The following is a 12975-nucleotide window of genomic DNA, read 5'->3' as shown; positions in this document are numbered from 1 at the left end:
AGTTGACTGAACTTCAAATTTTAAGGCAGCAGGGTAACAAATTATTTTAAGCTGACTCAACAAATTGTGTTTTATTTTTATTTTTTACAGTGTAGGCTGGATTACTCTTACTCTTTACACAATAACCCTGTCATTTCTGTGTCTGAGGTTCAGTTTCAGTTAATGGACTGAAACCGAAATTCAGAAACCGGTAGATAATTGGGCACCAATTGCTGGTTATATAAGCTATTTTAAAAGAATGCTGGTAACTGAACTGTTAGCCACTGACATCCATAATATGGAAAATATGCTGTGTAAAACACAGGCTACTGTTAACTTTTTGTTTTAATTTGAAAGTTTCGGTGTGTACCTTTCATTCAGATTCAGGTACACTGTAAAAAATAAAAAAAAAACAATTTGTTGAGTCAGCGTAAAATAATTTGTTACCCTGTTGCCTTAAAATTTTAAGTTCCGTCAACTAAAATAAGTTTAGTCAACTTGAAATGTTAAATTGTACTAAGTAACAGCTTAGATATTTGTGTTTGCTAAACTTAACAGATGGGTAAGTAACCCAGCTGCCTTAAAATTTTAAGTTGATTCAACTCAAATAGCTATGTTGTCACTTAGTATAATTTAACATTTCAAGTTGAATAAACTTTTTTTGAGTTGACTGAACTTAAAATTTTAAGGCAGCCAGGTTACAAATTATTTTAAGTTGACTCTACAAATTGTTTTTTACAGTGTACTGGTTTGAAACTGCATTTCAAAATCCGTGATTTTAGCTAATTAGGAACCAAATGTTGATTTTTAGCGGAGTAGTAACTGATTACATGTAATCTGGATTACTTAATCAGATTCCAAAAATGATGTACTTGTAATAGATTTTAAAATACTCGTAATCAGACTACAGTTACTTTTATTACTGATTACATGATTACATATATTCACACAATAGCAACATTTTTAAATGTTCCTCTCTAAAATAGTCTAAAATCCCAAATCCCCTGCAGTTTCTTTTACAAACCCCAGTTTAGGAAACCTTGACGTAGTGTAATGTTTAATGCACTTCATTTTGTTAATTACAATGAATGGAATTTATTTTCTTACTCTTTTCTTACTTGCATTTTTTGTATCTATATGTGATAAATTAATTGGGTCAAAAGTAATCTAAAAGTAATCAAAGAGCAGTCCTACCTAAGTTACCTAAAATGGGTAATGTAATGGATTATGTTACTAACTAGAATATTTGTCATGTAATTTGGAATCAGTAATGGATTACAGTTTGTAACCCAGCTCTGGTTTGTAGTTACGTATTTCATATAAAATAGGTGATTGACAAATGGGTGATTTTAGTGATTTTTTTTGTAAGATTTAAAAGGAACTACTTTTCATTCAGGTTCAGTTATTGGTCTGAAACTGAAAATCAGAAATTAAGTGGTTCTAGTTAATTGGGGATCAAATTATAGTATTAAATGTATTAAAGTATTTAAAACAAACAGTTTTTCATTCAGATTCAGTTTTTGGTCTGAAACTGAAATTCAAAAATCAAGTAATTCTGGCTTAATTGGGTTTCTGGCAAATGTTGGTTTCTAGTTGTTATAGTTGCTTCTAGTGTAAGTTACTTTACTTAAACACAGTCAAGAAGGTTAAGACCTTTTAAGGTGGGACGAGTTCAGTGTGCCTAAAATGAGCTACTTTACATTCAAATTCAGTTATTGGTCTAAAACTGAATTTCAAACATCATGTTTCTCCAGATAATTGGGGACCAAATATTGGATTCTGGCTAATTATGTAAAATAAACTGTTTTAACAGTTAAATACAGTCAAGAAGATTAAGAGCTCTAAAGTGGGACAAGACAAATTTACAGTTTTAAGATGCACTTAAAACAAACTAATTTTTCATTCACATTCGGTCTAGAGCTGAAATCCAAAAATCACGTAATTCTGGCTAATCATGAACCAAATATTGGTTCCTACTTAAATTTCTTTAATAGAAGTTTCTTTAACTTAAATACAATGAAGAAAGTAAAGACCTTTTGAGATGAGACAGGCCAAAAAATTAGCTACTTTACATTAAACTTCAGTTACTGGTCTGAAACTGAAATTTAAGCATCAGGTTTCTCCAGATAACTCTGAATGTTGGTTTCTGGGTAATTATATACATAAACTATTTTAATTCAGTTTTTAGTCTAGAACTGAAATCCAAACTCATTTATTGATCTGAAACTGAGTTTCGAACAAGTAGTTCTGGCCAGTTGGGAACCAGATGTTGGTTTCTACTAATTTCTTTAATGCAAGTTACTTCAACTTAAATACAGTCAAGAAAGTTAAGACCTTTAAAGGGGGACGGATCAAATTCCCTAATTTTAAGGAGTTTTAATGTGTATAAAATAAGCTACATCACATTCAAATTTAGTTATTGGTCTGAACAGAAATTTCAAACATCAAATAATTCTAGCTTCTAACTGGGGACCAAATATTGGTTTCATATAAAATAAACAATTTTAACTGTTACTGTCCAAAAAAAAGCTAAAGCTAAAAAAGCTAAAGTGGGACAGTCCAAATTCGTATTTCTTTAAGACGTTTGAGGTCTACTTTTTGTGTTAGATTCAATTTCTGATGGATAATATAATTTACTACACACGTTTTATTAGTTTTCACAACAACAAACATGATGGTGTGCATGTAAAAGCTTAAATAAGTCTATTAGTTAACAAAGTGGCCATTAGACCTACTGTAAGAATTTCGTTGGTCACGATGCAAGCCTCGTGAATCATTGAACCCATTTAGGATATTTATTATTCTGATATACAAGTCCAAATGTTTAAAGAACATGCATTTTTGCAGTTAGTTTCACCCTTAAAGCCTGTAAACTGTAAAAAAAAGATCTGGTCAGGGTGAAGACGAGCAGCATACCACATTTCTCACACATGAGTTTCTGTTGTTTCTCCTTGAAGAATGTCCTTGTGGTTTCTGTTTTCACTCATTTTGTGCGTGTGGACTCAGCATTTTGTTGTTGTGTTGCAGCTGCTCTCTGCTCGTAGAGACAAACTTAGAGATGTTTGCCTAGAAAATGTGCAGGCTTAAAAAATGTGCTGTTTTCGCTGCCTAGCTAAGACCTCCTGGGATGCGTTCAGCGTTGGTTTCGTGTTTGCTTTGGAGAGCTTTCAGCTTTTTTTTTGTGTTGCTGTTACTTGTTTGCCAGTCGCTGCCTGGGTGCTGCTTTGTAGCGCCTTGAGGATCATCATTCTTAATGAATCAGACGTTTTAATTGATGTCATACTGTTTGTGTCACTTCAGGCTGTGTTTATTTCCTGCTGTGTGGTATCACCCACAAGTTTTTAATATTAGGAGAAGATGCGCCAGCATGTTGTTTTTGTAAAAACCCTTTGTGTGTCTGAAACATGTTTTATTAGATTGTGCTGGGTGGAATCCAGTCATAAAAATGGAATTTACTGTATAATGTCACGGAATTTGCTGAATTTTGGATGAATAAATCAAAAGTAGGTCAGTACACTTAAACCAAAACATGAAATATAGTAGTGTCTGTGAATATTAGACCTCCAAAAGAGGTACACACATAGATGCTCACAGCGTTTTTAGCCTCTACCGCCTCAATATGAGTACATAAACGCATAAACATAATCTCTGGAACTGCTCTGAGACTCACTTTGTGAGCATTTTACCGTTTCTGTTGAGAAAAATTATTGTCACAAAGGTTTTTACAGCTCGGTTTAACTTGAAGAAATTGTGACAGAAATATATTATTTAATGTAGTAATAGTACTACTAATATTATTATGAAAACATTTACCAGAGAAATTATTTCCCAGAATTTATTTACCAGAAAAATTAAGAAAAAAAGCTGTAACGAAATAAATAAAATAAAAATAAATTGTATATATGAAAAAATAAATTAAATTATATATTTTAAATCAATTAATTAAAGATGCTTTTCATTATTAAAATTAAATGAAACCATTTAAATGGAATCTAGAAAATTTATGGAAAACACAGAATGTGATGAAACTGAATTTGAGAGAAAAGAACATTTCGTAGGGACTTAATTTTTGTTAAACCTTTAATAAATTGCTGTTAAATTGTATACATTTCATGATTTCAATTAATTAGACCTGCTTTTTGATGAAGATTTTTGTTTTAACCATTAAAACAGAGTCTAAAATGTAAAAAAAAAAAAATTCAGAATCCAGAAACATTAAAATGAAAAAAAAGAAGAAAAAAACTAAATTTGGGGGGAAAATAGATAAAGGAATAAAACCGAATATGTAAAAGGGGAGGGGGGAAATACATATTTTGTAAGGCCTTAAAAATGTATTTTTTGTTGAACTTTTTAATAAATTGCTTTTTGAGTATTTTTTTTTTTTTTTTATTTACCAGAATGGGGAAATGGGGAAAAAAAAAAAAGAATTTGGGGAAAAAAAATAAAACCGAAATTGAGAAAAAATAAACATATTTCATGAGGCCTTAAAGATTTCATTTTTGTTAAACTTTTAGTAAATTGCTGTTAAATTGGATGTATTTCAGATTTTCAGTAATTATTTATTTATATATATTTTTTTTAAATATAACCATTAAAGTGGAGTCTAGGACAATTAAAATGGAAAAAAAAAAAAAAACAGAATGCAGAAAAAATAAAATGCAATTTGGGAAAAAGTAAAAGTCATTTCATAGGGCCCTAGATTAACCCTCTAAGAAACTTTTTTTCCCCCACTTTGTAAGATATTTTTTGACAAATTTAAACCAAATATAATTTAAAAAATAAATAAAACATTTAAAAATAATTGTGACGATCTGCTATAATTTACCATTAATTTTTCTCACCATGAATGGCACTAAAAAACAAACAAACATAAAATGTAATACATTGAGTTCACGTGGTCGTCTAATATTTTTGAAATGGAGAATTGTTTTTTTTTTAATAGTGTTTTCAGTTAAAGTGCCTAAAAGTGACATTTTAAAATGCTTTCTAAAAATGATTTCTTTTTCAAATGGCATTATTTTGAACTTTCCATTCATCAAAGAATCCAAAAAAATCTCTCCGTTGAATCAGCGCAACTGTTTTCAGTATAAATAATGATAAACGTTATTTTTGAGCAAATCAGCATGTTAGAATGATTTCTAAAGGATCATGTGACACTGAAGACTAGAGTAATGATGCTGATAATTCAACTTTGCATCCCAGAAATAAATTAGATTTTAAAATGTATTTAAAAAGATAACATTTATTTTAAATCTTAATAATATTTTACAATATTTCTGTTTTTATTGAATCTTTGCTCAAGTTCATACAACCTAGATGAGCAGAAGAGACTTTATTATATAAAATGTAAATAAATTAATTAATTCAAGTTCAATAAAACCAATGGAAAACAAATATTCTCTCAAATCTGGCAGCTGGCCCGTTTTGGTTTACCACTACTATTTAACTGTGTCATAAATCCAGTTTTCTCATAACGACAAGCCACGTAACATGCCATATAACCTAAAAACCTTTCCAGTGCGGGTTCTTCAGCACAAGTTCAACAAACATAGGCTCCATGCATAAAGAAATGAAGCTTATGGTAAATGCACAGTCAGCGTCAAGATGCTTATTGTTAGAAGGAACGTTTCTTGGTTCCTCATGCCAAACGATTCTCAGACATTTTCTTAGAAACCTGTCAAAAAAGGCATTCAGATGTCTTAAAGGAGAAGTTCACTTCCAGAACAACAATTCACAAATTATTTACCCTTGTCATTCAAGATGTTCATGTCTTTCTGTCTTCAGTCGTAAAGAAATTATGGTTTTTGAGGAAAACATTTCAGGATTTTTCTCCATATAATGGACTTTATTGGTGTCCTGATTTTGAACTTCCAAAATGTAGTTTAAATGCAGCTTCAAATGGCTCTAAACGATCCCAGCTGAGGAAGAAGGGTCTTATCTAGCGAAACGACCGGTCGTTGTTTTAAAAAAATATGTATACGTTTCAAGCACAAAAGCTTGTGTAGCACAGGTTCTGGGATGTGTCCACGGGTCGTTCTTGAACGATTCGTTAATTTTGAACGATTCTTTAATGTGACTCGGGAAGAACGAGTCGTCTCGGGGAGTGATTCGTTCAGTCGCGCATGCGCAACATCCTATTAGGTTCTGTACTGGAATTAGTTCGCCGTTTTCGGGTTTTTCGAGTCATTCGTTCATCTTATGGGACTGTCACGTGATGCTGATTTTGTTAAAATGAACAAAATGACTCGAAAAAAGATTTGTTCATTTTGCTGAACGAGGCTCAGAGGTCCGAGTCGGTAAAATGATCCGAACTTCCCATCACTAGAGGTCGACTGATATTGGATTTTACGATACCGATAACTAGGTTGGACCACACTGGCCGATATCGATTAATTGACCGATAGTTTTAAAAATGGATACTGAATGGAAAATAAATAGTGCTCTACTATTTAAAAAACAAAAAAAAGTAGCCTACTGAACCATACTTTGTAAACAAATAAAAATATTAATTCTACATTGATCAACAGTTAGTTCATTAATGTTAACAAAAGCAACAAAAAACTTTAAAATGTATCAGTAAATGTTGAAGTTAACAGACTTTAACAAGAAACAATACTTCTGTTCTACAGCTTTTATCAGTCTTGATGTTACAAATGGACTCATATTGAAAAGTGCTACCATTACATCAACAATCAAGCTAAAGATGGTCATCTTTAAATATCTACACGAAGGCCACAGTATTGAAATTGCATATATGTGGATATTGTGTACTTTCACAATTAAACTGCTTCTATTCTAGAACATTTGTGGTTATCTAATCAAAATATAAAAATATGTTAGTCACACAACGGGCAAAAGTGCAGCGCCGCATCTAGAAAAACTCGCAGCTATCCGGTGTCACACACTGGATGCGCCGCGTTCAATTCAAGCGGCGGTCTACAAGACTTTATTTGATCACCAAACGGGCTGTTTACTGTATACTGCTGTCCTTCCTCCGCTAATGCAGCATCTAGTCATCTAGTTCCGCCAATCAACTATCGGTGCCGATTAATTGGCAAAACCGATACATTTATTGATGATTCACTAATATGAATCACGTCTAAGTTTATCATCTGTGTTCTCTGGCTCAAAAAGGTAGAGTATGTCGAAAAACTCCATCTTATTTTCTCCTACAACTTCAGAATCGTCCGACATCGCTGTACCTTTTTGTGTGTAAACAGCGTTTGACTTACTTGCACTTTCTTACAGTGCGTTCACACCAGACGCGACTTGTGCGAATAAATCGCGCTAGTCGTGCGTAATTGGACGCTTGAACATTTTGAGTTTACTTGTTTAATTCGCTCATGAAATTCACTTCACAACAGACACGAATTCGCATCATGGGAGGGGCTTCTGCCAGGCGGCTCCAGTCTCATTGTGAAATGGCTGACGTGGATTTTGTTAAGACGGTAGCTGCTCTTTATGTGCTGTGGAAGGCTGAAAAACTGCGTAGACTCGTTCGGCGCCGTGTCTGGGTCCATCAGATCAGTCCGTCAATATGTATATAGCTCAAACTGAGTAAAGAGCATTTTACAACTTACCAGATTGTCCGACCTCCTCACTCACTTTCTTCCAAGCAAGATCCTTTTTATTCGCGTTTCTATAAAAGTACGAAGATGTATCGTATAGCTCCGGGTATCCACATACAGCGACGATGATTTTGTCCTCCACTGTTGTTTCGGATTTTTCCCTCTGCTCGCTACGTCGTAATCACGTCACTACTAAAGTAAGCTCCTGATTGGTTAACGCGGCGGGTTGGTTAAAAAGCGTCAAACGCCCAAAATGCGTCATTCGCGTGAATCGCACCGCAGGATGTCTATTCGCGTCTTTGCATTGACTTAACATGTAAATCACTCGCTTTTTCCACCTACGTTCGGCGTGACCTTTCGACCTGATTCAATAGTACGTGAGCGTGCATCCCAGAGCCTGTGCTACACAAGCTTTTGTGCTTAAAAAGTATACACATTTTTATTTTCTGAAAAAAAATGACTGATTGTTTCGCTAGATAAGACCATTCTTCATCGGTTGGGATCGTTTAGTGTCCTTTGAAGCTGCATTTAAACTACATTTTGGAAGTTCAAAATCGGGGCACCGATCAAGTCCATTATATGAAGAAAAATCCTGAAATGTTTTCCTCAAAAACCATAATTTCTTCACGACTGAAGACAGAAAGACATGAACATCTTGGATGACAAGGGTAAATAATTTGTGAATTGTTGTTCTGGAAGTGAACTTCTCCTTTAATGTGGCTATACCGGCTAGTAGACTACAAAGGAAATGTAAATTGAATTCTTGGTTCCTCATTTAGCGCTAAGAATATCCTGTAGTCTCAGTTCTGCAGCTCTTCTGCTCAAGATGCTGATCTGCAGCAGATGGACGACGACTTTAATCACTGATCTGCAGAAGTGGCTTAATCTTATCCTCGTCTCGCCCGAGCTAAGCGTACAAATTCCTGGGTAAATTAGTGTTATGAATAGTTTGTCACATCGCTGTTAAACCTGCCACTAAACTGTGTGATTATGGTGCGAAACTGGAGCGTGTTTGGGTATATTATTCACGCTCGATTCCTAGAAACAGAAGTGCAGTTTTCCTTGCAGACTGAAATGCAAAGTTGCTTTTATCTGATTTGGGTTGTCAGAGTTTGCGTCTGAGGCTTGAGGGCGCTCGTTTTGTTATCAGTCACGACGTTACATGGATTCTCCACCTGCGTTATGAAGCGTGTCTAAGTAGCTGGGAGGATGCCAGGTGTAGAATCAGGCCTACATAAATAACATAAAAAAAGCAGATAAGAGGATGTTAAAGGGCGGATGTGGAGGACATGGTTTCAGTTTCTCGGGTTGTATTTATATCTGAAGTGATAATGGTCGGTTGCGCTGCAGTTTCGGACCAATTCAGACCCCACAGAGTTTCCACAAAATTTTTTCCTTTTGAAAAAAACAAAAAAAGTTTACCTTGTGGCACAAACATCCTTTTTTGGTAGATTTATCTGTGTGTGTGTGTGTGAGAGAGAGAGTATGTATTTGAACAATTAAAATTTTGTATAGCTTTGTATATTAAGGCTTTATATTTATATATATATATATATATATATACATAATGTATGTATATGTGTGTATATATATATATATATATATATATATATATATATATATATATATTTTTTTTTTATATTTATATTTTTTTTGTATTTTTATATTTTTTTTGCTTTATATTAAGGCTTTATATATATATTATGTATGTATATATATATATATATATATTTTTTTTTTTTTTTGTCATGAAAACTAAAAAGTGGTAGTAGTAGTAGCATTTTTGTCTTTTATTTTTTCTCTGTAAATATAGCTTTTACCGCTCTTATATCATTTTTGAAAATAATTTTATATTTCATTTGCGTTAATTATAGCCTTTACTGCTTCTATAGCATTTTTTTTTATTTCATCTTTCATTTTTGCCATGAATATAGCCTTTACTGCTTTTATTTTATTTTATTTTATTTTTACTTTTGTCATGAAAAATAAAATTAGTAGTAGTAGTATTTTTGTCTTTTATTTTTGCCATGAATATAACCTTTACCTCTCATATATCATTTTTTAAAATTATTTCATTTGTTACATGAATTACAGCCTTTACTGCTCGTATACCATTTTTATTATTATTTATTATTATTATTATTATTTAATCTCTTATTTTTGCCATTTTTATTTTATAGCATTTACTGCTCTTTTTATTTTATTTTATTTATTTATTTATTTATTTTTTAATTTTTGTCATGAAAAGTACAATTAGTAGTAGTAGTATTTTTTGTCTTTTATTTTTGCCATGAATTATAGCCTTCGCTGCTTGTATACTTGTTTTTTTTTTTTATTGTTATTATTTCATCTTTTATTTTTGACATGAATATGGCTTTTACTGCTCATTTGGCAATTTTTGTATTTTACCATTTCATTTTTTATTTTTACCATGAATATAGCCTTTACTGCTCTATTTTATTTTATTTTATTTAGCCTTCATGCTCCTATTGGATCAAAAAATAAATTAATAAATGAAAAAAAAAAAAAAAAAAAAAAACATCGAAAGATACAGAACTATTCAGAAGTTTGTGGATCAGTAAGATTGCGAAGAAATTATTATTCCTTATTATCAATGTTGAAAACAGTTGAGCTGCTTAATATTTTTATGGAAACTGAATTGATATTTATTTGAAAGAAATCTTTTGTATTATTGATCAGTCTTACTTAACCCACAGCTTTTAAACAGTAGTTTAAGTGCTAACCATACTATAGTTTTAGATGTGTCTGAGACGATGTTAACCTTAACCTCGAAACCTTTTATCCTGAGGTTTTCTTGTAAACATCCTGTGTGGGTTGAACCGATGACGTAGCTCTGTGTTAACAGTAAATAACCTGAATCCTATCTCTCTTTTCTGGCTGTCCGCAGTGTGCCGGGACTTTGCCGTGCTCGAAGACCACTGTCTGGCCCACAACCTTCAGGAACAGGAAAGTAAGTACATGAACGTTACTGCGTGGAAACTTTTGACTTTAATCCTGAAGCTTTTCGTTGACACCAAATGAGTCATTCAAAGCCACTACGGTGTTTCCCCATCCTTAACAGAGCAAGGTGAGAGTGGAAAGAAAAGTCCAAACTCGCCTCAGCATCTTCCTCTTTCACTGAATTGAGGTTTTACACCTTCACCACAGATCACACATGCCATCATATGAATTTTATTCACTTTTGAGGACACGCGGGTAAACGCGCGGTCACGTTTACTGTTGTTTGGTGAATTTTTTAAAACCATTTCAGGCATTTCAGTAGGAATCCACGCATTTGGGAATTTCATGTGAGGGCGAAAGATTTCCACAAGGCAAATTCCCCTCATTGAATAACAGAAAGCTGACTTCTTTGTGAGCTGTGCTTCAGACATGTAACACGAATAACAATAGACTGTTTTTAATGAAACTGAATGCTTAGGCAAAGCATCTGATTTCACATCCTCCAGCTGGACTTGTGTTTTCCTGAAACGGCATTGCAGATTGTTTTATCAGTAATGGTGTTGGTAAGAGCTGAAAACTCCCTCTTTTAGAGTTGAGACATGGGCAGGTGTTAGTGGTACAACTTGTCGTGTGAAATTCAATTACTCAGAAATCTGCTGGCAAATTTATATTAAAACTTTGAGCTGCATCAATACTATAAATAAACCCGTAAAAGTTCTTTAAACTGACCACATCAGCGTCTAAAACATATCTTCTTTTCAGTAGAGCAGTGTTATTTTAGTATTTTTTATATACTGCTAGTGTAGTATTTATTCGTATTATTAATTAATTAATTAACTTATTTATTTTTTGTTAAATGTTTATGGTCAATATTTTTATTTTTTCTAATTTTCATTTGTAAAATTTTGTTTAGTTTGTTTTTTATTACAATGTAAAAACTGTTTCAGTGATTTATTTATTTATTTTTTCTTGTGTTTTTTTTTTTTTTTTTTTTTTAAATAATGATATTATGATAAAATACTAGTTTTTATAGTAACATTTATTATTTCTGTTTAGCTTGATTTTTTTTTTTTTTTTTTTTTTTTTTTTTTTTTTTTGTATTTATTTGTTATTTTTATTAGTTGACTTATTTAAACTTACTTTAACTTATTTAACTTCAACTTATTTAATTTAGTTGCCAAGGCAGAATTTTTAATTAAACTTTTATTCTTGTTCTTCTTTAATATTATTAGCTTTATTTGATTAACAAATAGATAAATAAATCTTTCATTTCAGCATTTTTATTAATTTGGTTGCAAGGCAGCTTTTTTTTAATTGAGCTTTTTTATTTTTTATTATTTATTATTCTTTTTTAATTTTAGCTTTATTTCAAGTAACAACAACAACAAAATATATTAATAATAAAAAAAACAATAATAATTTAAAAGTATTTTTAGATTTAATGCATGTTTAATTGAGCTTTTTTATTTTTTCATTTTAGCTTTATTTTGATTAACAAATAAAGAAAATAAATTAATAATAATGAGAAGAAGGAGAAGAATTTTAAAATATGTTTAGATTTAATTAACATTAACTACACCGCAATAATTTTTTAATTAGTTTGAATAATTTTAGATCTTTAATTTCAACTTCATTTAATTTGGTTGCTCCATCAGCATTTTTAATTTAAGTTTAATTTTTTTTTATTTTAGCTTTTTGATTAACAAAAAAAAATATATTATTTATATTTAGTTAACAATAACTACACTGCAATAAAGCTTTTTATATTAGTTTTTATATCATTTTAGATCTTCAGTTTCAACCTTGTTCAGTTTCCAAGGCAGCGTTTAATTTTCGTTTAGGTTTTCAGTTTAAGTTTTTCACCCAAAATTAAAATTAACCCATGATTTACCCACACTCAAGCCATCCCAGGTGTATATGACTTCTTACAGACAAATACAATCGGAGTTATATTAAAAAATATCCAGTGTACAACAGTTAGTGGGAGCTAGAGATTACGGTTTGTAAAGATTTAAATATAGATATTTTTCTTACACAAACGCATTTGCTTCAGAAAGCCTTTATTAACCCCCGAAACCATGTGGAGTACTTTTTATGATGGATGGGTGCACTTTATTGGGCTCCAAAGTCTAAACACCCATTCACTGCCATTATAAAACTTGGAAGAGCCAGGACATTTTTTTTATGTAACTCCAATTGCATTCGTCTGAAAGAAGAAAGTCATATACACCTAGGATGGCTTGTGGGTGAGGAAATCATGGGGTAATTTTTAAAATTTGTTAGATTTTGTTAACAATAACAACACTCGTGGTTGAACAAAGCAGCTTCTTTGACCATTAAGTCAACAGGCCTGACCTTTCATTCAACTCAAAGAAACAGCTTGTGTGTCGAACGTCACCTTTGTTTAGTCCCTCTGGCAGATGGTGTTAAACCGTCCCAGCTGAAAGAATTTCGGTGAATGAAAGCC

The 12975-nt window shown here is 32.0% G+C and overlaps 1 protein-coding gene across 3 annotated transcripts in view; it reads left to right on the top strand.

The window, feature by feature from the left end:
* Positions 1-12975, top strand: part of ccdc50a (coiled-coil domain containing 50a) — a 32375-nt gene that overhangs the window by 1176 nt on the left and 18224 nt on the right. For all 3 annotated transcript variants that reach the window (XM_051094802.1, XM_051094803.1, XM_051094804.1), the window contains exon 2: positions 10456-10518. In XM_051094802.1, the coding sequence (XP_050950759.1) occupies positions 10456-10518 (63 nt within the window). The remainder of the gene's footprint in view (positions 1-10455; positions 10519-12975) is intronic.

This window comes from Labeo rohita, chromosome 22 (genome assembly GCF_022985175.1).
Source record: "Labeo rohita strain BAU-BD-2019 chromosome 22, IGBB_LRoh.1.0, whole genome shotgun sequence".
NCBI lineage: Eukaryota > Metazoa > Chordata > Actinopteri > Cypriniformes > Cyprinidae > Labeo > Labeo rohita.
The sequence above is the reverse complement of the archived record's forward strand: the minus strand, read 5'-3'. Positions and strand labels throughout refer to the sequence as shown.